This window comes from Brassica oleracea, chromosome C9 (genome assembly GCF_000695525.1).
Source record: "Brassica oleracea var. oleracea cultivar TO1000 chromosome C9, BOL, whole genome shotgun sequence".
NCBI classification, from domain to species: Eukaryota; Viridiplantae; Streptophyta; class Magnoliopsida; order Brassicales; family Brassicaceae; genus Brassica; species Brassica oleracea.
In genome coordinates this window covers 5,719,227-5,743,863 of record NC_027756.1, presented here as the reverse complement: position 1 = coordinate 5,743,863, position 24,637 = coordinate 5,719,227, and the positions used below count along the sequence as shown (strand labels likewise).

The window sequence follows — 24,637 nt, the reverse complement described above, 5'->3', positions numbered from 1 at the left end:
TAAATTATTAGCACAACATTACTAACATTAGGAATCCCGATTTAATAACGCATTTCCTCTACTATAAATAATGATTAATCTGTTGTAAATAAAAATAGAAAGAGAAAATTAATTGTTATTATTCATAATGTGCCTTTTATATATAGGGAATTACAAGAGGTATATACCGTCATAGATAAATGGAAAGATTACAAATCCTAAACTAATAAGGAAAAGGAAATCCTAATCATACAAAGAAAAAAAAAACTATGAGAAAAAAAAAAAAGTCTAAACCGCCTTTGGTTATGACATTCACTTAAACGGTTCATAACACTCCCCCTTGAATGTTATAAACATTAAGAGCTCGTAATACGCTATGGATGTTGACTCATTAAAACCTTACCAGTAAAACTCAAAGGGATAAAACCATGGTTAAGGAAAAAGAGTACAACACGTATTACTCCCCCTGATTTGTATCTCACTGAAGGTCTTTCAGTCGACGCATCCCAATCTGATGCGTAAGCTTCTTGAATGTAGAAGCCGGAAGTGACTTAGTGAATAGGTCGGCTGAATTGTCACTTGAACGAACTTGTAGCACTTGGACCTCGCTGGCAGATTTGACACTCCTCAGTGAAACTTGAATATCTTGATGACCGTAGGACCAAACGACTTCGAAACACTTGGAAATCGAAGCTAACATTAATGTATAACTTCAGGCACACGTCTAATTCTTGGAAGATGGGAATATCTAGCAATATTTGGGATATCGGTCGAAATTGGGTATTCTGAGACAGCTTGTATATGTCTCACAAAATCAGTCATATCTCAAGTTATATCATCTGGAATGACTTGATTCAAATTGGAGATGAAAGTAGACTCAAAGATCTTTCTCTGGACGCCAAGTCCATATCTTAATTCCATCTAGAAGGTCTTTTTTTGATTCGCAAACATTTGACCTTCGTTTCTGTCCCGCGAATGGAATGTGTTCATACCTTGATTCCTTTTAAAGTATGACTGATCTTTGATCATTCTCTTCTAAGTCTCAAAAATACATTAGAAGATTGATATCTTTATCACTTAAGTGATAACATTTCTCTTTAGGTATCTATCATTAAGTGTTCTTTGTTGCCTCGTTAAAACCTTAACATGGAAAATCCAATGGAACAAAAACCATGATAAGGAAGAAGAGTACAACTACGAAACATCATCATATTTCTCCCCCTGGAAGCATCATCTTAGGGAGATGTATTCTCATCATATATATAATCCTTTTAGAAATTGCTATAAGCATATTCTTAGAGAATAAACTTGTTTGATTGTGAGATAATCTCTTAGACCATTGGACTCTTGCCCATAACATTACTTTCACACAAGATCATATATTGGTCTATTTGGAATCCATGTCCAAATTTCCTTTTTATAGACAATCTTCTAAACATGTATATTGTACATACAAGTTATTCTCCCTCTTCTTATAAAATTTAATAGTATGACCATTCATCTTATCATACAAAATCACATCTTTCAATCATGAAAGAGATCTGTAAATTTTCCAATTTCATGATACTTCATGAGTAAGAATTATTTCCTTTATATACTCAAAATACTCTTGCGGCAATGTTCTCGAGAACTAATATTTACTGCTTTTAGCAATCCAAATTCTTAGGAGTTTACTGCTTCTTGCAGTTTATATTATTTTGAATCATTGACATCATTGTCATTTTCCAGTGGTTTTCAATTCTTGCCAGACTATAAAAACTTGAAAGTTGATGCTTCCACCACATGATGATGTGTTTCTTATAACAATTTCAGGTCTTTGTGAGAAATTTTGTGCAACTACTCTTATGCACCTCACAAATTTTATTTTTTTCATCATTTCATTGATTCTTTCACATAAGATCCATTTATATGCCACTGGTTTTACACCTTCAAGTGTATGAACTACTTGTCCAAATACTCTCTCTTTCCAAGAGATCTGCATCTATTGATTCTTTTCATTTTCGGCCATTTATCATATTGTGTACACTTTTCAATAGATGGTTTATGATCTTCATTCTCATCAACTGCTACATTGCATGCATCAATATTTAACGACGTCGATTTGATATTGGTTCTATATTGTTCAAGACATGACATATCTATTTGAGATTTCTTTATTCTCAGGTACCTGAATTTCTTTCATGTCATGTTTTCTATCTCTTCTTGAGATTCTTAATATTTCATTCCTCGATTTTGCCATTCTCATTCATGCTCCTTTTTTCGAGGATTATTATATTTGGAACCGATAGGTCTATCACGCTTCAGGTGATTTTTAGACCCATTACCAGTTTGAAATTGTCCTTCTGGGACATCTATATTAACTGGAGCATTTACAGCTGGTACTTGTGACTTAATCACTTTTGTAGGGCAAGTTAACGAGTCTGGCAACTCATATGTTAATCTTTGTAATAGAATTATCTCTATACATTCATTTTGGACTTCTATTCGCGCTCTTTAATCCGAGGATCAATGATAATTCATTTCAACACGTTAATTCTCCAGCTGATTATTTTCTTCTCCTAATGTTGGATAGGCTAACTTTGAGTCTTTAAATAAATCTTGTAAAATCTTCTAGATTTTATCATCAGTGGAGATTATATCCAACATATGCATAACCTCCTTTGAGGTCCCATCTTTTATTGATGTGGTGGAGCAACTACAACTTATCCAAATTTTCTAGATGGGGATCTTTGGTTTCTGACCTAAAACCAATTTGATAGGGAGAGTTCTTAATTACTCTTTGGCATTATGCGAATCAATGCTGCTGCATCTTACGTATAAATATTAGATACAATATGTTTGATACAATATGTTCATCATGTATCCTCTTTGGCTTGTGAATTCACCAGTATTACCAATTAGTCTCGCAAACATTAGGCTGCAGATCTATGACAAGGATACATGCGACCTTCTTGTCGATGCATTAATTATAAACATATGGTGGATGATCAGTCCACCAGTGGGTGATCAAGCCCACAACATCTCCTTGTATAAATAGACTCCAAATTTTTTATTGGTGAAAACAATATTTTTATATTGCCTTATAAGCAATCAGCATATAGAAGATCATTCGTAAGAATCTTCTGGTTCTTCAATGAATGTATATATGATTATCTTTCGCATTATTAATAAACCGGGATGGCATAACCGGCTTGCCAAACATTACACGTTCAGTAAACTTCTAGTTTACTATTACATTTATCTCTATTTTCTAAACATTGTGTAGTACAATACAATAGTGCATTGGGTAATACTTGTGATTGAAAGTATTCAACATTTCCCTTTACTTATTGTCTCAACATTGTTAGATGTAAAATCCCTTGGTTTTATTTTATAAATGACTCCTCAAGTCTATTTTCAGTATGAACATACTTCTGGATGTTCCACTTACTAGGGATGTGAGATTCTCTAATTCTCTCCCTCGAGATGATAACACTACATTTTTGTCAATCTCGAATAGAATCTCAACTGAAAATCAACAACATACCCAACTTAAGGTCATGTGTTATATCTTAGATCCTTTTGATCTTTGAGACTTGGGAAAGTATAAGTTTCGTTCCCATAGACATACATGTATCTGCTCTTCTAGAGCTTACAATAATCTTGATACTACAAGACATTGTACTCACAATAATTTTCTTTCATCTTTAGATGGTTAAATCATATCATTTATTTTTATTACAATCTTTATTTTCTCAACTTCAAGTGAGAGTATGAGTTTTAAAAAGAAACTCTTTGGATCTTGACCTTACATTAATAGCTATTTGTTTTTCTGAGTCTCAAGGAGACAAGATACAAGTATAAACTTCTTTAATCTCTTTTGTCTGTTGGACAACATTACTTGTTTGAATATGTATTCTCATCTTTGCATCATTAAATATTTTCCGATAAATTTTACTTTGAACTGAACATCCAAAGTAGTTGAATTATATTTACAGAGTCAAGGTCTTGTAATCTTTAGATGCAAAATACATAATGAGCTTTAAGTTATCACATTCAGGTGATTATACCTCTTTGGATTTGTTTTCCAAAACTTATGATTCTCTTAAGGTCAAGTCTTAAACTTAAAACTCTCACATATATAATAGTAATAATAATAAATTATCTCAATTTATATAAAATATGTATAATCACAAATATCTTATTATACCAAAAAATAGATAATACTCTATGGACTAGATTATTACTTTCATGCTATTTAACAAGGTTTAACCAATCAATCAATTTAGTGTTTAAATTTCATATCACTTGTACCACCTTTTATACAAATTATTTTATCTAATCAAATTTTAGTTAACCTTGTTTATAAAGCATAAAAACAAAACACTTATCTTGGAGAACTGCAACGAATATGGGAGAAGAGATATTGTTCGCACTCCTCAAGTATTATCTTCAATATGTCTCATCTGTTAATCTTAATTCATTTGAAATTTTGCTTATGACCATAGGGCATAACACAATTGTTAGTATATTTTATATATATATATATATATAAGATACGTCCAAACGATTGAACTTTATATATTTACCAATATACATATATATATATATAATATATATATATAATATTATAATATTTATTACACATTCATACCAATACCACATAATAATTACTTATCTCGATTGGAATGGAGATTACGTTGGAGAGTTTCAAAACTGAAAACGGAGGCCACATCAGAGACCACGGTTGGCAAAAGTGATGAGAGATTTTAACCAAGTCAATAATCTCTAAGCAGGACTGCATGTTACTTTTGGAGATTAGTCGAGCATGCCATGAACAATGTGAAACAAATAAAACTAGACCTTGATATAGAATCTGAGATGGTCTCGTAAAACAGAGATGGTGTACGAGACAAAGTTGGTGTACGAGACGGCTTGATTAGGGTTTCTTATAAAATCTGTTTGTTTACACGGCTAGGGTTTTTGCTCGGATGATTAGAGTTGCATGTTGATAACGTGTTGTAAATAAAGAGAGAAAGAGAGAATTAGTTGTTCTTATTCATAACATAATGTGTCCTTTATATATAAGGAATTACAAGAGGTATAGACCGTCATAGATAAATGGAAAGATTACAAATCCTAAACCAATAAAGAAAAGGAAATCCTAATCATACAAAGAAAAGGAAAACCATGAGAAAATGAAAAGTCTAAACCGCCTTTGGTTAAGGCATTCACTTAAACGGTTCATAACATAATCCAAAATTAAACATTATATATAACGGTTTTCATTCGAACACAGACATTATAACGAGTAACCAATGTTTTTAAACCCAACCCGAACACTGAACCGGACGACTTATCGGGTTGCTGGATCACTGGATCGACCGCGGGTAAACTGCGGGTTAATAAATGAATTAATTTTATTATATAATAATATATCAGCTATGTAAATAAAAATAGAGAAACTAAAGTTTAATATTTTCTAAATGTTTTTTTAAAACATAAAAAAATAGTTTGGATATGTATATTATGTTTAAAAACATTTAGAAAATACTTAACCTTAGTTTTTACATTTTTATTTTCATTTGACATACAAAATATCAAAAAATAGTTTAGACTATTTAAATTTTTTTCTAACAAAGTACGAGTTATGACATCTAAAAAAATCAAGACATAAAATTTATAAATATTTAAATGTCTAATATGAATAATAAATTAAACTTCAAATACAAAATAAACCAAAAATAAAAGATCATTGTAATAAATTTTCAATAACGAAAATAAACTAACGCTAAATAACATCAACTAATTTTGGTTCTCTCTACCATCATTCACTTCATTTTCTTCAGGTGGCATAGTGAAATCTTTATCAAAATCTAAAAATCACAAATATTAAACTGAAAAGGGAAAACCTAACTTTTTTTTCAGCACCTAATTTCTTAATTGAAAATTTAGAATATAAAACATAATCTAAAAACATAATTAAAAACTAAAAAAAAAGAAATAACAGTTATTTATTGGTTCAACTGGTGGTTGGTATCGGATTCCAGGTTTTACTGGGCTTTTACAGATTTTTGCGGTTTTCTAAATAATGGATTTTTCACAAAACCCAGACCGGATTTTTTCTTGATCACCAGATTTATCGGTTCAACCGCGGATCCGGGTCGGGTTTCACGGCGGGTAACTAATTACTTTATAATTTTGTTTGAACTTTCTACAATCAGCCTCGACCAATGAACACTGCGAAAAGTTACTTAAACATTCTTTACTTAATTATTTCTCCTCCAACTTGGTTGTTTTTAATTAATTTTTTACTGTATACGAGCCAGCTCATATGAAATATAAATATCCTATACGAATAAAATCCTATATCGAATTGACACTCGATTTGTTGAAGAAGCAAAACGATAAATTCGGTTCCCATGGATTCCAAATAACCGTCAATTTCTAAACAAAAACCAAAACCCAGTTTTTTCTAGTATTCTTGCCAAAAACTTTTTTTACATTTATGCATTATTACAAATTGACTTAGTTAAGGCATTTTAGTACTATGGAAAAAACGTAATACACTTTACTTAAGGCATTTTTTATTGCTAATAATAATTTCTGAGCACATCTATATAATACCTAAGACACACGTAAGACATATTACATATTCTTATTATAACACAGTTTAGTTTTACTAAAATTACAACAATATTTGAATAATACTTTATGAAATAATAAACTGATGGTCACATTTTTTTAATATAGTAAATTAAATCTATGCTAATCATAAAAAAGCTTTATTGTAATAAAAATATTATAATATTTGAATGTTATTTTTATCTAATAATAAACTGATGTAAAATAAATAACTCCTATATACATATCAATAAAATGTTTTTTTATTGAAGTTAGTCATCACAAAAAAAAAATATATTGTTGATACTATTACCTAGGAGTATGACTAGTATTTTTCTTTCTTTTACTCTTAATAATATTTTCATTTTATTATCAACAAGGACTAGTATTTTTGAATGAGTCTTGTAATGATCTGAATCTATTTCTGAGATTTAATTACCACCAGATTTACCAAAACCTTTCAAATATTGTAAAGAAAAAAAAAAGAATTATGATTCCGTTGTTTCCTTATAGTTTTTATATAATCCCATCTTATCTTTTACCAAAAATGTATATTACCTATTAAAATTGAGCATTTGTCAAAATATAATAAACTAGAAAGGATTATGTATCATATATAACCTTTTTGGTACCATAGTAAACAAATGTATAAACGTGATTAGTGTCAGCTTCCATTACAATCCAAAGCCTCACTTTAAAGAAAGAAAAAAAAAAAAAGAAGGGAGAGGATGACACATTTAGGCAATTACAAGCTGGTGTTCCTGGGAGATCAGGCCGTTGGTAAAACCAGTATCATTACATGTTTCATGTACGGTAACTTTGACACCAATTATCAGGTTCGATTACTCCCAATCTCTTTACATCTCCATGGTTCCATCATTGGAACACATGTTTCAAAAATTAATCAATACAATACCTTTTGTGGTCATCATTGGTTATTATTGATCATCCACGTGAATGTCTCCTTTTTGATGATCATTGGTGTTACCATTGCCTATTGTGTTTCAATCTTTTGGCAGGCTACAATTGGAATTGATTTTTTGTCCAAAACAATGCGTCATGAAGATACAACTTTTCGTCTGCAATTGTGGTAATTCTATCTTTGTATTGCAATCTATTGTGGGAAGTCTCTTATCGATGTTTTGGCTCTGCGTTATGTACAATCATTCACTAGCAATACATATAAGAATAAGATCCATGCAAATATATGTTTCGCAGACATTGCAATGTGTAATTTATCCATGTGTTCAAGAAATTGCATATTGTAATAATTGATGCGCAGGGACACGGCTGGACAAGAGAGATTCAAAAGCCTAATACCAAGTTATATCAGAGATTCTTCTGTTGCTGTCATTGTCTATGATGTTGCTAGTAAGCTCTATGAACTTTTTTTTTAATGGCATTTCATCGATTTAACATTTCAAAACCGGTCTTGTTCTGTCTCCAGTACTCAAATAAATAGTTCTCGCAATGGTGCAGATAAGCAATCATTTATTAACGCCTCCAAGTGGATTGAAGATGTTCGTGCAGAAAGAAGCAATCAAGTCATCATTGCTCTCGTTGGTAACAAAACCGATCTTGTTCATCGAAGGTAAGCAAAACTCAAAGTTAGACCAGTGTAGGGGGATCCTGAATTGCTTCATTTATTTGATTAAAAAATTTCAAATGAGGTTGTTTTCGGTGATTCAACAGGCAAGTTTCAATAGAGGAAGGAGATAACAAAGCTCGTGAGCTTGGAGCTTTGTTCATAGAGACTAGTGCAAAAGCTGGATTCAACATTAAGGTAAACAAACACACAAGACAATGGTGATGTATTCTCTTAAGTAAAACCTTAACTAGTTTTTTGTTTTTTTTTTTACTAGTTTTTTGTTTTGTTTGTTTTGTTTTGAGTGAAAGCCTCTGTTCTGTAAGATTGCGTCGGCGTTACAGGGGACTGAAACACAAACTTGGACGAGACAAGAGGATTTGGTGGATGTGAACCTAAAGCCAATGACCAATTTATCTCACTCAGAGCAGCAACAAGGAAACTGTTCTTGTTAAATGATATATTACATAGCTTTTTAATTAGAGAGTTAGGAAGACAGAAAAAAACATTAATGTGATTTGATAAAACTATTGTTACAACAACCAAGAGCTTCTTTCCGTATGTAATAGTTTGTGAACCTGAGTGCAATGATCTTTTTTGAAATTTCAACAGTACAGTATGTTTGGAACAAGGCCATACAGGGAGAACAAATGAAAATAGATACTGTTTTCTTGATAAAAAAAAAGATATTGTTTTTCTTGAAGATAAGTATTATCACTGTAATCACAATTGCATCTGAGACATCAAGCTAAAAGACCACACCACATCAGAGTCTTTTAGCTTTCTATAAGGTTGCCTTGCTTATATATTCTATCTGTCTTAGAAACTGGCCACTACTCCACGGAATCTTCAACCATTTGCACCAAGATTCAAGCACTCCTGTCACAAATCAGATTTTTAGGAGACATTTGTCCCCAAAAAAAAGTCGTCCAAATTAATCTGTTAATTTTCTAAGCTGACAAACTTCTACCTGTTATTGGATAATGAAAGGAACGTTGAACCTGTTATTTTAACAAAAGTACAACTCAGTTTTGATTTTGAAAAAAACTGGTGTTAGTGGGATTAAACAGTTTGATTAATAATATAAAGGGATTATAATATTATGGGTCGGCGGGTGGGTGGGGGGTAACGACAACGATGGATACTCTATATCTCTTCGAATTAAGATAACACATAGACTTTTCCGTTTTTTTCTTTTGGTTATCTGATTATCCATCGGATCTGAATCCGGATCCGACAACCCGACGGTAAAACGATGTCCAGCGCTCCGTCGGATGATGCGCACTGGTGCTACCACTGCAACAAGCGCGTCGTCGTCGAAACTGTAGACGATTTCGTCGTCTGCTCCGAATGCAACAAAGGCTTCGTCGAATCGATCCACCCGATCCCACGCTCGCCGCCGCTTTCCCCAGATCTGAGGGTAGAGGACTCGAGCATCGGCTCGCATTTCCTCCAGATGCTCCGTCTCTTAACCCACGCGCCGTCGCCGCCTCGGCTCGATGTGTTGTCGTACGAAGACGAGTTCTTCGGGTTGGAGATTAATAGCAGAAACGAAATCGAAGACGAAGAGGATGAAGACGACGAGGAGGAGGAGGAAGAAGAAGAAGAGGATCGAGGAGGGGAGATGTTCCCGATCACGACGCGATCGATAACCGGAAGAAACCGGATTCTCGATTGGGCCGAGATTCTAATGGGAATCGAGGACAATCCGGATCGGTACGCTGTAAACGCGGCTGATTACGTCGACGACGGAGCTGGTTACGAGGCGCTGCTCCAGAATTTAGCGGAAGGAGACGGTGGTGGGAGGAGAGGAGCACCGCCGGCGGCGAAATCGGCGATTGAGGCGTTAGAGACTTTCGAGGTTGGTGATTCTTGTGACAAGATGATGATGGTTGTGGTTTGTGCTGTGTGTAAAGATGCGATAGTGATTGGTGAAACTGTTAAGAAGTTACCGTGTGGGCATTGTTACCACGGTAATTGTATTTTGCCGTGGCTAGGAACGAGGAACTCTTGTCCTGTTTGTAGGTTCCAGCTGAAGACTGATGATGCTGAGTATGAGGAAGAGGAAGAGAGGAAGAAAAGAACCACCACCACTACCTTGACCGACTCTGGTGCTTCTTCTTCTTCTTCCCGTTTCTAATGTGGGAAAGGTCTCTATATATGTACGTGTTGCTTTACTCTTTAGATTATAAAACTCTTCTTAGTCTCCGCATTGTTTTGATTGCAAATATCAACACAAAATCCTGATGGGAAGACAGTTTAGAGATTGTGTATTTGTGTTGTATCTCTCGATTCTTGATAGTAGGTCGGGTGTGTGTGGTGAGGCCAATGGATAAAACTTGGTCAATTCCCGAAATAACTGATACCAGAAGTTGTAATTCAACAAGTAGCCAGATATTGCAGATCAAGGTTGTTTCAATCTAAAAACACTGGTATTATCATCAAAACAGTTTACACTCCTACCACATTTATCACTGCATGTCCCAAAACAGCTTACCGGTGGTTCAGATAGCTGTACGCCTGTACCACAGCGTCAGTGCCTGTTCATAGTATATCATGTAATCTTTTCTTTTTAAATGTGAAGATAAAAATTTGGTAAATAGTTAGTAAAAACAAAAAAATAATATTTTTTAATACTTTATAACAATATAAGTTTAATCGCCATGATTAATATGTTAAAACAATGATTTTAGCAAAAAAAAAAAAAAAGAAGAAACATTTTATAACAAAAGTCAATATACAATGCCATGTGATAAATTTTGGATCATGGGTTTTAAAAAAATTGGGGGCCATCACTAAAAGCCCAAAATACGGCCTTGAAAAATGGCGCCATTGACGAGATAATCAACACACGTGATGATCACGTGATATAGGACTGGGCGTTCGGGTACCCGTTGGCATTCGGGTCGGGTTTTTTGGGTTTTCGGATTTTCGGGTTTACGCTTCTAGGTCCCATACTAAAATTTTATTAATACGGGTCGAGTTCGGATAATAACACTTCGGGTTCGGTTCAAAATTGTATTGCATCATAAAACCCATAAAGTAATCATATATCATACGGCTTCGGGTTATATCGGTTCGGTTCGGATATAACCAAAGTAAAAAACAAAATTTTTGAAGTAAAACATAAAGAAAAACATCTAAATTAAATAAAAATAATCTATCACATATAAAATTGATAAAATAACAATAAAATGTTAAATCAAGCATGAAAACAAACATCATTTGTAAAAAATATGTATTGCCTTATAGAGTGTAGACTTTTTATTCCAATGAGCAAATTATAAAATACTTGTTTATAACTAATTGTGTGCTTAAAGCATTTATTAGATTTTTAATATTTATTATTATATATAATATTACCACAAATATTGAATTTATAATTGAAATACTTATATATATTTCAAAATATTTATATTGACTATTAATTTCTGTTTTTTCGGGTTACCCATTCGGGTTCGGTTAATAATACTTCGGGTTCGGATATTTTTTATACCACCCATTCGGGTATTTTTACGTTTCGGGTCGGATAACGGATCGGGTTTTTCGGTTCAGATTTGGTTCGGATTTCGGGTTCCGGATTTTATGCCCAGGCCTAACGTGATATATCACACACTTCACTCTCTCTCTCTTTCTCCGTTAGCAAAGAGGACGAAAATATCTTCTTCTTCTTCACTGTAGAATCTTTGATGTCGATTCTTATCTCGTCTCCTTCCCTCAAGCTTCTCCGATCACCATCGTCTCGTGAATCTCCGATCGGCGCCGCTTTCCTCGGAAACAGGCTGAAGGCGTCTCGGCCTCTCAGTCTCCGGCTCCGAATGGATGCCGTTTCGAGTACTTCTGTCTCAAGCATTAGCGTTGGTGAAGACTTTCCACTAGACTACGAGCAGTGGCTACCGTTAACGGATCCGGATAGCCGGAGAAGAGCCGGCGTTTTGCTCCACCCGACGTCGTTTCGCAGTCCTCACGGCATTGGTGATCTCGGGGAAGACGCGTTCCGTTTCATCGATTGGCTTCACTCTACTGGCTGCTCCCTTTGGCAGGTGATTTAAATCGAATGTAGATTGATCTTCGAATCATTAGAAGTTCTTCGCCATTGATTGTAAGGTTAGACTAAGAGGATCACTAGTGAACTTTGTTTTGATGAGCAGGTGCTTCCTCTTGTTCCTCCAGATGAAGGAGGGTCTCCTTATGCAGGACAGGTTTGTTATTTTTTTTTTGTTTGATTGTTTATTTCACTTGTGGAGTTATTAACTGCTTGTTGTGATGGCTACGTCTAGGATGCAAATTGTGGGAATACGTTGTTGATTTCTCTTGATGAGCTTGTGAAGGACGGCTTGTTAATGAAGGATGAGCTCCCACTGCCAATGTGCTAATCTTCTTCTGTATGGTTTTTAAGTAGATTCTATTGTTTTTGTATTGTCTCTCATTCTCAACTCTATATCTATCTAGTGAGGCTGATTCTGTGAACTATCAAACTGCTAACAAGTTGAAGAGTCCTTTGATAACTAAGGTACACACAATCTGGCTTTCAAACCATCTCACTCCTCCTATATAGATCTGTTAAAGTTTAAATATTTTGATTTATGTTTTTTTTTTTTTCTTATCTAGAGTTAAATACTAGTGAATGAAGATTATGCGTTGAAGTTTAGTTCACACAAGCTTAATAAATTACTGTGTTTTCAAGCTAAGCTGCCTAGCACAATCTTCTCTATATACGTGTTTAGTGTTTTTGGTGGAAATATTCATCTATTTCTTTCTTTGATTATAGCCACTGGTCTGGCTTGAGAAATTAAGTTTGATCACTGAATTTTTCTCAGGCAGCAAAGAGGCTTATTGGCAGCAATGGTGAACTGAAGAGAAAATTGCAAGCTTTCCGTATTGACCCCTCTATATCATGTGAGAAATATACAGTCTATATGATTCGTTTGGCTAATCTGAATACCAAGTTCTCACTGAGGATGTCATGTTCACTATGCATAGGTTGGCTTGAAGATGCCGCTTATTTTGCTGCTATAGACAATACTTTAAACTCATACAGTTGGTTCGAGTGGCCTGAACCGCTTAAAAACCGTCATCTTTCAGCCATGGAAGCTATATACCAAAGCCAAAAGGAATTTGTAAGATCTTTGTGGCTTTTTGCTAACTCCCTTGGAAACGTTCTGTGAAAGCCTTTGGGATAACCTCTTCTTCTTTGTTGCAGATAGACTTGTTTATTGCTAAACAATTTTTGTTCCAAAGGCAGTGGCAGAAAGTTCGTGAGTATGCACGGAGTAAAGGAGTCAATATAATGGGGGATATGCCCATTTATGTAGGATATCATAGTGCAGATGTTTGGGCAAATAAGAAACATTTCTTACTGGTAAGTAAGAGGTTTAAATATGGAGGTAAAAAATGTTGTTGTATGTAAAAGGAGAGAAATTTAGAGTTTCCTGAAGGTCGCTTTTAAACTTTTTCGCAGAACAGGAAAGGCTTTCCGCTTCTAGTTAGTGGTGTTCCTCCTGATCTATTCAGCGAAACTGGTCAACTGTGGGGAAGGTTTTGAAACTACTCAGTCTCTTACTTTAGATTATTGGTTTGATGTTTGGTTAGTTCTTTTCACCAGAACAACTATGTTCAAGGCCTATGTTTCTTAATCATTTCTCGATAGACAATATTGGAAAATATAGGCGACGTGAATAAGTTGTTGGCTTTTCCTAGACTATGTGTTGTACTTCACAACCCTGCCATAACTTGTTACCCTTCATTCTCTTATATTTTCTTACTCAACATGGTATTTATTGACACTTGTCATTCATTGTTTTGAAGCCCTCTTTATGACTGGAAAGCGATGGAGAGTGAGCAATTTTCTTGGTGGGTTCATCGGATAAGACGTGCACAGGACTTGTATGATGAATGCAGGATCGATCATTTCAGAGGATTTGCAGGGTTTTGGGTGGTCCCTTCTGGTGAGTTAATCTTCAAACTAGAAAAGGGTGACTGATCATATTTATTGGTTACATTATTCGGTTGATAGCTTCACTGGTATGATACTCTGCAGAAGCTAAAGTTGCCACAGTTGGAAGATGGAAGGTACTTTGCTTAACTAACTAATGTAACTATAATCAGGTTAAAGAAATGAAGAATTACAAAAGTTGTATTAGTGTAGGTAGGACCTGGAAAGTCTTTATTTGACGCCATTTCAAGCGGTGTTGGGAAGATCAAAATCATAGCTGAAGATTTGGTAAGCTCATTTGACTCCGTTACAGAGACAGTCAGTAGTTACATAAAAGTTTACTTACTAAACATGTGCATCTAGTTTGAAATGAACTTGCTCTTGCTGGTAAATTATGTGGAATATGAGATATTGACACCTTGACAAAACATGAGAGTGTTTGCTAATGGAGGCTACGTTTTGACACAAGACAGGGAGTCATTACTAAAGATGTAGTTGAGCTGAGGAAATCAATCGGAGCACCTGGAATGGCTGTCCTCCAGTTTGGTAAAACTGCTTGGCTTCCTCATGTTCTTCACTGTCTTTTATCATCTCTCAACCTACTTTGTGATTATTTTTGTGGGTTAATATCAGCTTTTGGAGGGGGTGCGGATAACCCACATTTACCTCATAATCATGAAGTGAACCAAGTTGTATACTCTGGAACTCATGACAACGACACTGTAAGTTCTGTTTAAGCTTTAAATTGATTTTACTGAACTCCGGAAGAAGTGTATACATCTCGTTGATTTTTTTCTTGTTATATAGATTCGAGGGTGGTGGGACACTCTGGATCAAGAAGAAAAATCTAAGGTCATTTCACTGATTACTTAACACCATTAAACATATAGTTTATGATTGTAAGACAATCACAATAGCGATTTTTTTCAAGTTACAGGCAATGAAGTACCTGTCAATAGGTGAAGAAGACGATATATCATGGTCACTTATCAAAGCTGCCTTCTCTTCAGTAGCTCAAACCGCAATCATACCGATGCAAGACATTCTCGGTCTCGGAAGTTCTGCCAGGATGAACACTCCAGCCACTGAGGTTAGTCAATTGCTTTTTATCTAATTAAAGCTATAGTGAAAATTTGGAAAATTTAAAGACGATAAGAGTTCGGTTTTGTACATGTGAAATACGCAAAGGTGGGGAACTGGGGTTGGAGGATTCCGAGTTCAACGAACTTTGATCATCTTCAAACGGAATCTGACAGACTCAGAAGGCTATTGTCATTGTACGGTCGGCTTTGAGGAAATCATCATCCTACATGGCAAAGAAGAAGGATCATCTCTCGTTTTCTTATTATGATAAAATGCTAAATAAAGTAAACCGAAGCATATATGTTTTGTTGAAAAGATTAATCGATTATATGGTATATGATTTCGCATGTTAATTCTAACCTTAACTTGATTAACTTTGCTAATTTATCAGAACAAGCGTACACGTTTTTGTATGATCAAGATAACAAAGGGAGAAAGTTACTATCTTGTTAATAGCCAAAATTTAATTAACCTTGGGTAGAATCAGTAACACGTCTGTTTTCACCGAAAAGGAAAAAGAGTATTGTTGACAGTGGGATATGAACCCACGCCCTTTCGGACCAGAACCTTAATCTGGCGCCTTAGACCAACTCGGCCATATCAACGTTGTTGTTCGGGTGTACATTGCATTATATAGATAAATGATACATCTAAATATCTAATATCCTACTACTGCATCCTTTTTTCCTGGTCAAATACTTTTATAAATATCTACAAACTATCTGTACTAGTTTACAATAAAAATCCAAAACCTGTAAGTTTATCCACTTTAATCTTTAAGGTAGCTAGTGAGTTTAAGACTTGACCAGGATGATTGAAAAAGATCAGTAACGTCTGTGTTTCACTGTTAAATAGCAGACAATATTTTAACTTTTATAATCTAAATGCATCTTAGTAATGTATCACACATCTGTAATGCACAAGTGTACCAATCTCTACATCAAGCCACAAAATTAGCTACACTTCACATTTACCAAAACATCATATGGTTAGACAGTGTAAGATAACAAGTAAACAGCATACAAACTTGATTTAATGCTCTGCTTCCGCAGTAATAAGTTGCCACATTGCCATTTTTCATTTCTGTCTTCAAATCATCATCATTACTATCATTATTATAAATAATTGAAACAGCTGAAGAAGCTGAAGAAGGAAGATCCATCTTCTCATCGTCGCTATTATAAGATACCTTCAAGCTTTAACGCAGCAGTTGAAGCAGCTGAAGATTCCTCTCCTCGCCTGTTCCATGTCACATACACTTACATGTTAGATTAAGCATGTTTTATTCCTAACACAATTTTTATACCTTTTGATGTGATTCTTTAACAATATAAACTCAACCATACCCAATCCAACCCCAAATCTAATAATATAAAGTCAAAAGCTATTTTATGAAGTTTGGTGGGGGTATTAATATCATGCTTAGATTTAAATAGCATAAACAACTAGACCAAACACTCAACTTGGACCACATGTACCCCAGTTGCTAGAAATAGCCATATAATGCTTACAGAGTTAGATTCCACAAACTAACCTATCCACAAGAAGATAAGGCCCACATCTAATGAACACACACAGCTAGATTCCACAATACACAATCATCCAATTCATATAGACACACAACTCAGTCAAAACCTACAAAACGCTGAAGTTTTGAAAAAAAGGTAAACTACAACAAACAATGTGTGACCCAAAGACACCTGCCTACCGGTTTCAAGGAAATCAATCAATACACCCACATAGATGAAAATTCAACTGTATACATATAATTCAATGTAAACTTTCTTAAAACAAAGTTGGGACTTTTGGTGAGTATAAAAGCACATGATCAACTATTTAGAACAAATACCAAAAGATATAACACGTTAGCTAGATAGATATTGTGCTACAAAGTTAGATTCCATAAACCATGGAACAAAGCTAATCCAGAACACACAATCAATCATTCAACTCAAATAAACCCAAAACGAAAAAACGAAACTTTAAGATAGCAGTAAAAAATTTTAAAAGTAATCTTACAGATGGAGAAAGTGGTTGGTGGTGAGAAAACTCATTGTGGGTTTTGTTGTTGTCACTGTGAACCGTGGTGAGCTTATTAGGCTTGTTATTATCAACCGAAGAAGGTTGATTATGAAAAGGGTTGATGAGTTCTTCTTCGTTGCCAAGACTGGCACGAGAAGGATCTCTCTTGTTCTGTTTCCTCATCTCTCTGATCTTGGAGAAATCCATAGAGTAATCAGGAATGCTTCCTCCTTTCTGATCCCAGTCTCCAAACTGCGGTACTGATAGCCATGGCGAGTTCTTGTTCTGCCAACAAAACAAAAATCTCCATTTTCAATAAACTTTGATTTATACAAAAGAACAAAACCACTAACACAATCGATTAAAGTTTTGATTTTGAGACACGGGTCAAAACAAGAACTTGACTTTTTGTGAAAACAAGAACTAAGCAAAAGAGAAGATGGAGTTTGAGAGATTCAGACCTCCTTAGGATCTTCCATATGATCAAACCTGTAGAGAGTAAAGAATCCTCCTTTTTAAAAATAACGTTTTCAATCAAAAGCAGAAGATACGATGGGGTTACGGTGATACAGAGGAATGAATATATATAATAAAGATTTTAATACAGCAAAATCACAGCTCGATTGGGTGGTGCTGGTACGATTACACTTGACTGTTTCTTTGTGAAAGAATTACGATTATGCCCATTCATCCGGACACGCACACGGTGTGTCCGCGTCAGCTTCTTACTGGGCTTTCTTTCTGGGCCGTCTTTCTGGGCTAGCCTTAAATACTAGTCCTATTAAATATGACACTTTATTTTTTGGAACATATTAAATATGACACTCACTTTTGACATCGCCCAAGACGGATGCTAAACAATTAGATTGTACTACGTTCAAGGATACGCAATGGGAATCGAATCGTTAAGTGGAAATCCTTAGAGAAAAAATAATTAAATAATCAGTGGACTCCACAAAAAGTTAAGGATTCAATCCTTAAAATTCTTAAATAAGGACTTAGTAAATCCTTGCACTATTTGCGGATCCCCACGACTACGTGGCGATCCGTGAATGGTCTTTTTTTTTTTTTTTTTTTTTTTTTTTTAATCCAAAATATCTAAGATTAATCCGACATATCCTTGTCGCTAAAGACTCCAATGAGTCTCACCGTGCGCAATTGCAATCTGTTTCGACTCTGTTTCAAACAGTAATACATGAAAGCCAACAACAGCAAAAAGGAAAAAACACAGTCAAAGAATTGGTTTGCTATAAGAACAAATCCAAAGAGGGTTTTGGTTTACACACATATTCACTTTACCACCTACAACCACAAAGAAAGAAACCAATGGAACAATAACAAAAGAATAAACAGATCCAAAAGCAACATAGATTCATCGTAAGAGATGTCAAACGTTAATATTCATTCGCTTAGACCTACCACTACCATTGTTGCTTGTCTCTTGTAAACTCGAAAGAGAGAATCTCGGTACAGCGTAGCTATCAGGAGTAGACACTGGCTGCTGCTGCTGTGGATAGAGTGTAGGAGGCGGTGAAGTTAGGTTCCTTTGTGCTGCAAGTGGCGGTAACGTGTTGTTGTACTTGTAAGGATCTCCATGGAAAATGTAACAACAATCAACCGTAAAAGACCAAACCCACACTTACAAAAAAAAATCTTTGCTATTAGCGTTGTTGTTACCTTGTTCTCTTGTAAAACTGATCTTCATCACTTGTGATCTCGTCTAACCGTTGGGATGATGAGGTTGGGATAGACCACGGTGAAGATGATGGAAGCTCGTCTGAGAAATATCTTCTTCTTATCAACTGTAAAGAATATGGTTTCATCAGTTCAAGATAAGGATAGTTTGGAGGTGTTACAAGGAAGAAAGGTTGTGTGTAATGGTACTAACCATCCGGAAAAACTTGTTCAGAGCTTCCTTATCGTATCTTGTTTCTTTGGCAGCCTGGGGGAAACTAATGATTAGTCTAAACGATTTTCTTAAAATTCAATTCATGCAACTTAAATCGATTTAAACCGTTTTAAATTGGTTTAAATCGATCTAATTTTAGTCTAAATCTTTTAAAATAAACAATAATATTAATGCAAATCCACAAATTTGTCTAGTTTATTTTTTTTTTTGTATATGCAACTTTTATAATTCATCCAAAAAAATTATAATATCAAAACCTAAAAATATCTAATGTAAATGTAAAAAAAAAAAAAAAAAAAATCAATAATTTGTTAAGGCCTGGATCCCCTAATAATCTGCCTAGTCGCAATAGTCTACATGGTTACTTACCAATACTATAAACAGAAAACTAGTGATTAATCTACATGGTTACTTACCGCTATGAGACCGGAATTACCAGGAAAGCTTTCAAAGAGAGGAAGATCTTCGCTTGAAGAAAGCAAACCTTGCTTCTCAACCCAATGACGAGCTGCATCAACAAGGTTCCCACTGCTTCCTTTCGTTCCTTCCTTTGCAGCAATATCTGCTTTGTTACCAACAATAATGTACGGAACAGGAAGACCACCTGGACCTCCTCCTGAGGGAAGTGGAGCTGAGAAAGTTCCTGTCGCTGCAACCTCAGACGCCCATTTCTGCAAGCTTGTTTTAGTTCTTCTCTGAGAGAGATCATGAACAAATATAACCCCTGCAACAGGTAAAATTCTTGTTTTAGACACAATAAGGATGAATTTAAGTTAAGAGAGAGAGACCGTTGATTTGGGAATAGAAGAGTGAGCGGCAGTCTTTGTATCTTTCGTGACCTGATACATCCCAGAGCTCGACAAAGAAGTCTCTCTCTGAGTCTCCTTGAATGCTACTTGAAGAACTACCTGGACTCCCGTAAGTTATGTGCTAAGTAGAAGGACATAAAACAAAAAGGATTCTTCAGCTCACTGAGAGAACATTTGAGATGGTTTTAAGTTATACCTTGACACCAACTGTGCATCCAATGGTTTGAGATGAGCGTTGAATAGAAGAACCGTTGTTGATGAGTTGTACAAGTGATGTTTTTCCCACACCTAAAAAAAAATCAAAGGATGTTCAGAACACTAACTCAAGAGTACTAACTTGTGTTTGATTCCATATAAGCTAACCTGAATCACCAACGACCAAGACTCGAACTTGGCCACACAATGGAGCTAGGATCTGCTCTTTACTTTCCCTTTCACGTTCCCTCCAAAACCTCATCTTTTTTCTTACTCAACAACCAAACAAAACTAACACTGTTCAATCAAAACCCAGAAGAAAGAGCTTCCGGAAACACTCATATCAACCTCTCAACCCTAAAAAAGGGAAGACCTTTATGATCCAATCAACACCGAACAGAGACTAATCAAAATCCCCAGGAAAAAATCAACGCAGCTTCTTCACCGAGGATCAATACTCGAAATCGATCGAGGGAAGCAAGCGGATCTGGATCGAGATCAGAGATCAGAGATCAGAGATCAGAGATCAGAGATCCTTTACGAGTAAGAACAAATGAAACGAGTTTCCTTTCCTGCGTAAGCTGTGACCTGTGAGAGAGAGAGAACCAATCAAACCAAATCCGTTATAAACCGGTTTTTTTAAACCGGAGTTGTTTACCTCGCTGGCGCGTAAAATTTTATAACCTCACTTGTACAGGTTTTATAACCACGTATAAACATGATCATATAAAAATTGCGAAATAATTAACTTCTTTTAAGATAACATACCTATAAAAATTATACAAGCCAATATATTGAGATTTTACAATGATGCCTGGAGGTAATATCTCAAGATGGAGGAGATATTTGTTGGATAAATTGAAGAAGAGAGTGTTGGTTCCAATTATCACGGTCATAAGACGAGACCGTGTCACTGTAATAGACGTGTGAGGGAATCTCATGGTTATGGACTCCTTCATAAGTTGTAATCACATAGGCTGCATCTTTACCATCTCTCTCCACCCGCTTCTTCACCATGCAACCTTCACTTGAGCATTTGTAGTAATTCCTATATACATATTTCACATTCATTCACCGTTAATTAATTTTAATATCTCCCACCAGTAAACTATATATCACAGATCGAGACTGATCTTCATATATATATATATATATGTATTCTTGAATATATACATGTGGGCGATTTGTTTTGTTTTTGTCTATGATATATGAGTCCAAATAAGATCTAGATGACGAATGACCCATGGATTTTTAGTCAACTTACCACTAATCAAATAGAAAGGTAGGTATGTGTAATAAACAAAAAACATACACAAAGATGCATACGGGATATGTAGTTTGATACAAGTGAAGTGGGTTGGAGGTAGATAATAGGGGACCATTAAACAGTTTTCAGATATATGATCTACGTAATTAGTGGTCATTCTATAGCATTAAAACTATACAAGATGATGATAGAAGATGCTCAAGCAACCATATGTTAATTTCTAAAAACAACTAGTTAAAATATTATAAATCAACAACTAATTGAGATGAGCAATTAAACTATTTTATTAATTAGTTACCTCTTGTTAATGTTGTTCTTGACAGATTTCTTCCCATACTTCCTCCATTTATAACCATCATCCATCACATCAATCTTTGATCTCGTTCTAAATGCAACTCGATGACCCGGCTCCTTCGTCTCACCATCTTTACTTCTCCTGATATTTCAATCAAAAATATTTAAAATAAATCGTTATATAATAATAATGATTGGTTAAGAACCTAGCCAACAAACTCACGTTGATTCCTTTTTATTCAACGTCGTTACTGCGCTGCCCGATCCGCTGCTTTCACCGTTAAGTGTCTCCGACGAAACGATGCTTGTCGGAGGTGAAGCTTCCTCCTGAACTAATCCAGTGCTGCCTCCTTCATCAACATCAAACATCAAATTGGAGAAATCGAAATTATCCATAAAAGGACTAGTAAAATTCTCATCGGATAAGAACGTGAAATTAGGGTTAGGGTTTTGAGGGAAACTCATTTTTTTGTTTACAAATAAAAAATGAGAGAGATAATGTGTCTTTCATTGATAAAACTTATAAATATATTACAATTTTTTTTTTTTTTTGTTGTCGTAAAGAAAGATAATTAAAGAGATAATATTAATGATAACATTTACTAACAAGCAATTTCAGCGTAGTTATTAGGAAGGTGCTTCAACACCACGTGTGAAAGAAGAGAAAGATGACGTCAGTTGTAGTGACGTACATGGTGGTGAAAAACGAGCTTCCACAGTTCCACTTAAAGTAAAGAGTTTTGGATATAGAGGTTAAGGTCCACGTACGTCATAGTTAGTGTTCGGTATTTGGATGAGTGAGGAGGATGCAAGTTGCATGTTTGACTTATTGAATTCTGAAAATGTAATTGTACTTCTTAGAGAGATACTGCGATGAAATTAAGTTTAAGTGTTAGGCCTAACTTTGGTTTAATAAGATTTTAAAAACAAAATATTGCCTATCCGGTCTGATCTATTTATGAAAATGTAAAAAAAAAAAGGAAACCTGTAGTGGACTGATTGTATCATAACTAGTTCTATAAATCAGTCTAAATACATCAATATGTTTCAAAAAACCATAAACTTAGAAATCAAAGATTCCAGTTTTGATAGGAAACGTGTTTCTTATGGTCGACAAAAGATTATATATGTTTTCTTATTATTCGTTGTGCTTCCTTACAAAAGTTAAGGCTCATAGCTAAGCAAGGTATCAATAATATATTATTACACTTTCTGACCCACAATGACCAAAATTTCATAAGTCTTTTCCTAAGTCAACGATTCAAAGTGGTCTTTAAATCTTGTCTTGAATGTCAGATGAAATTTCCTGGTGCCACTATTATTTGTTTGTGTAACCACGATATAGTAATTGCTCTTTATTGGGTTAAAACAAATATTGACAGAAACATGTGATGTGGCTTTTAATTAAAAAACATGTGATGTGTCTTTGTTGTAAGAAAATACATGTGATGTAATCGTATAAACATGCAAATGGTTACGAATTATTGAAATCAGATAGTAATAGTGTTTTCTTTAACCCTGAAATATGATGGTCTCTGGAAACTATGAGTCGTGTAAGTTTAAGTAGAGCAATAAAAAACTTTATTGTCAACGGAAAGACTGAAACAGGCGGGCGGCTGGTCAAGGGTGAAGGAATGTGCGAGACTGCGAGTGTGAGGTTCAAATTTAGAGAAACCATTCTGTGGGGGATAAAACCAAATAAATGAAATTACATATGTTAATATCCTTTTATGTATTTCTTTGAAAGTGATGGAGATAGATTCATGAACGCCTACCCTCATCAGGAAAAATAAATGCATCTTTCTTTATGCTAGAAAAATATATTTTATTATATAATAGTGACACTTATATTCCTTGAAATCTAATTGGAAGAAAATTCTGAAGAAAATTCTAAAGTTTGATTCTTATGAAACCGAAACATCTATTTAAAGTTAGCGCTTACAATCTATAATTTCTTCGTCGGTTTTTATAGGAGATTTGAAGATTTCTACTCAAAATAAATTATTAAATGTTTTTGTTCTTTTGCTAATCAAAATATGAAATATCATATAGCTGTGCATTAGAAAACACATCATAATTGTTAATAAATATATTAAGTATCGTTCTTAATTTCTTATGAAACCAATAATCTACATTATAATAGGGCACTTGCATCACTGCGACACGTCAGCGATATGTGGATCTCACTTTTAAAAAGTATGAAAAATATCAAGTCTGTTCCTCGAACTCAGGTTATTGAGATCTAAATAACAACATTTATACCACTGAGCTAAAGGATTCTTTGTACGTTGATGGCTGAAACAAATATATATTTATGAAGGTCGGAAACTTTTGCTTATTCGGTTTTCTCTGTGTGACCCACACTTATTTATTTTATCTAATAATTTAATAAATATTTTATAATTCACGTTTTGAAATGAGATTCGTTAAAAAAAAGCCCAATAAACATCTTTGGTCTGTAAGCGTTCTCTTCAATGGAAGTTTAGAGCTTTCAATTTTTAATCATCGGTTCATGACTCATCTAAGAAACACAGATTGGCTCTTTGAGTTCCATGAATCAGTTTTTCTTCTTTAGTCTCTACATCTCCCCATCTTTAATAAATTCATCATCGGTTCTTTTATTTTGCCTGATAAATCATGATTGTGTAGTTTTAATTTTCTTTGGTCATCCTTAGTTTGCACCCTTTGATCTAACCAAGAAGAAGAAGAAGACATTTGTCGTTCAGGATGCTATCGAGGACTCAGCTGAGTCACACGGGAGACATATTATTCGTTGCCTGATTGTTCAAAAAGAGTTTATGTGCTGTGAAACATATTTGTTTCTTTTTAGTTGCTTTGGTTAATCTTTTTTCCTGCAAATAATGATGGCTTTGACAGTTCATTCACGGGAGCCAAGAAGTAAAAGAAGAAGAAGCCAGTGAGTGTTTGACATTTTCTGTCTTCCTGAGTTTTTTTT

At 34.7% G+C, this 24,637-nt stretch overlaps 6 protein-coding genes and 1 non-coding gene across 11 annotated transcripts in view; 3 read left to right on the top strand and 4 right to left on the bottom strand.

The window, feature by feature from the left end:
- Nucleotides 1–7,310: 7,310 nt before the first annotated feature.
- On the top strand, nucleotides 7,311–8,704 carry LOC106317304 (ras-related protein RABH1a-like). The gene is made up of 6 exons (XM_013755145.1): nucleotides 7,311–7,418; nucleotides 7,602–7,672; nucleotides 7,865–7,953; nucleotides 8,062–8,173; nucleotides 8,275–8,365; nucleotides 8,479–8,704. The coding sequence occupies exons 1-6, from the start codon at nucleotides 7,311–7,313 to the stop codon at nucleotides 8,620–8,622; spliced, it is 615 nt and encodes a 204-aa protein (XP_013610599.1). The 3' UTR covers nucleotides 8,623–8,704.
- A 577-nt stretch (nucleotides 8,705–9,281) lies between these two features.
- On the top strand, nucleotides 9,282–10,596 carry LOC106313298 (E3 ubiquitin-protein ligase CIP8). Its single transcript, XM_013751083.1, has one exon. The coding sequence runs from the start codon at nucleotides 9,423–9,425 to the stop codon at nucleotides 10,305–10,307; it is 885 nt and encodes a 294-aa protein (XP_013606537.1). The 5' UTR covers nucleotides 9,282–9,422; the 3' UTR covers nucleotides 10,308–10,596.
- Nucleotides 10,597–11,788: 1,192 nt separating this feature from the next.
- Nucleotides 11,789–15,538, top strand: LOC106318541 (4-alpha-glucanotransferase DPE1, chloroplastic/amyloplastic). The gene is made up of 16 exons (XM_013756565.1): nucleotides 11,789–12,210; nucleotides 12,319–12,369; nucleotides 12,448–12,536; nucleotides 12,620–12,680; nucleotides 12,988–13,066; nucleotides 13,151–13,287; nucleotides 13,371–13,529; nucleotides 13,629–13,705; nucleotides 13,976–14,115; nucleotides 14,208–14,239; nucleotides 14,316–14,390; nucleotides 14,576–14,648; nucleotides 14,736–14,824; nucleotides 14,910–14,954; nucleotides 15,040–15,192; nucleotides 15,291–15,538. Exons 1-16 carry the CDS (start codon nucleotides 11,857–11,859, stop codon nucleotides 15,393–15,395), a joined length of 1,719 nt encoding a protein of 572 aa, XP_013612019.1. The 5' UTR covers nucleotides 11,789–11,856; the 3' UTR covers nucleotides 15,396–15,538.
- A 171-nt stretch (nucleotides 15,539–15,709) lies between these two features.
- Nucleotides 15,710–15,790, bottom strand: TRNAL-AAG. The gene has a single exon. It is a non-coding gene; the product is annotated as a tRNA-Leu (tRNA).
- A 247-nt stretch (nucleotides 15,791–16,037) lies between these two features.
- On the bottom strand, nucleotides 16,038–17,827 carry LOC106318542. Its single transcript, XM_013756566.1, has 3 exons — nucleotides 17,669–17,827; nucleotides 17,205–17,492; nucleotides 16,038–16,424 (listed from the first exon to the last, which is right to left on the bottom strand). Exons 1-3 carry the CDS (start codon nucleotides 17,684–17,686, stop codon nucleotides 16,377–16,379), a joined length of 354 nt encoding a protein of 117 aa, XP_013612020.1. The 5' UTR covers nucleotides 17,687–17,827; the 3' UTR covers nucleotides 16,038–16,376.
- Nucleotides 17,828–18,431: 604 nt separating this feature from the next.
- LOC106313026 (uncharacterized GTP-binding protein At5g64813-like) lies at nucleotides 18,432–20,702 on the bottom strand. Of its 4 annotated transcripts, none has more exons than XM_013750743.1 (7): nucleotides 20,289–20,702; nucleotides 20,122–20,213; nucleotides 19,905–20,046; nucleotides 19,533–19,840; nucleotides 19,096–19,149; nucleotides 18,885–19,009; nucleotides 18,432–18,811 (listed from the first exon to the last, which is right to left on the bottom strand). In XM_013750743.1, the coding sequence occupies exons 1-7, from the start codon at nucleotides 20,380–20,382 to the stop codon at nucleotides 18,595–18,597; spliced, it is 1,032 nt and encodes a 343-aa protein (XP_013606197.1). In that variant the 5' UTR covers nucleotides 20,383–20,702; the 3' UTR covers nucleotides 18,432–18,594. The 4 variants fall into 4 exon arrangements, with proteins under 4 accessions (XP_013606197.1, XP_013606194.1, XP_013606196.1 ...); XM_013750740.1 differs by having other exon boundaries at nucleotides 18,432–18,758; XM_013750742.1 differs by having other exon boundaries at nucleotides 18,432–18,758; nucleotides 19,956–20,046.
- A 32-nt stretch (nucleotides 20,703–20,734) lies between these two features.
- LOC106313025 (probable WRKY transcription factor 51) overlaps nucleotides 20,735–24,637 on the bottom strand; it is a 20,742-nt gene continuing 16,839 nt past the window's right edge. The window contains exons 2-4 of one of the 2 annotated variants that reach the window (XM_013750738.1): nucleotides 21,905–22,031; nucleotides 21,686–21,823; nucleotides 20,735–21,168 (exon numbers count right to left, since the gene is read on the bottom strand). In XM_013750738.1, the coding sequence (XP_013606192.1) occupies nucleotides 20,949–21,168; nucleotides 21,686–21,823; nucleotides 21,905–22,031 (485 nt within the window). In that variant the 3' untranslated portion in view covers nucleotides 20,735–20,948. Of the gene's footprint in view, nucleotides 21,169–21,685; nucleotides 21,824–21,904; nucleotides 22,155–24,637 lie in introns of those variants that run through there. The other variant, XM_013750739.1, reaches the window with a different exon arrangement.

Excerpts from the sequence above, each read along its gene's own strand:
- LOC106313298 (XM_013751083.1), top strand. The coding sequence starts at position 9,423 with ATGTCCAGCGCTCCGTCGGATGATGCGCACTGGTGCTACCACTGCAAC.
- LOC106318541 (XM_013756565.1), top strand. The coding sequence starts at position 11,857 with ATGTCGATTCTTATCTCGTCTCCTTCCCTCAAGCTTCTCCGATCACCA. Across the intron at positions 12,370-12,447 it reads GGTCTCCTTATGCAGGACAG|GATGCAAATTGTGGGAATAC; the intron begins GTTTGTTATTTT and ends GGCTACGTCTAG. Across the intron at positions 13,288-13,370 it reads ACCAAAGCCAAAAGGAATTT|ATAGACTTGTTTATTGCTAA; the intron begins GTAAGATCTTTG and ends TCTTTGTTGCAG.
- LOC106313026 (XM_013750743.1), bottom strand. The coding sequence starts at position 20,382 with ATGAGGTTTTGGAGGGAACGTGAAAGGGAAAGTAAAGAGCAGATCCTA. Across the intron at positions 20,214-20,288 it reads CTTGGTCGTTGGTGATTCAG|GTGTGGGAAAAACATCACTT; the intron begins GTTAGCTTATAT and ends ATTTTTTTTTAG. Across the intron at positions 18,812-18,884 it reads CAGTTTTACAAGAGAACAAG|CATTTTCCATGGAGATCCTT; the intron begins GTAACAACAACG and ends TGATTGTTGTTA.
- LOC106318542 (XM_013756566.1), bottom strand. Across the intron at positions 16,425-17,204 it reads ACCAACCACTTTCTCCATCT|GCGAGGAGAGGAATCTTCAG; the intron begins GTAAGATTACTT and ends GACATGGAACAG.
- LOC106317304 (XM_013755145.1), top strand. The coding sequence starts at position 7,311 with ATGACACATTTAGGCAATTACAAGCTGGTGTTCCTGGGAGATCAGGCC. Across the intron at positions 7,673-7,864 it reads ACTTTTCGTCTGCAATTGTG|GGACACGGCTGGACAAGAGA; the intron begins GTAATTCTATCT and ends ATTGATGCGCAG. Across the intron at positions 7,954-8,061 it reads CATTGTCTATGATGTTGCTA|ATAAGCAATCATTTATTAAC; the intron begins GTAAGCTCTATG and ends GCAATGGTGCAG.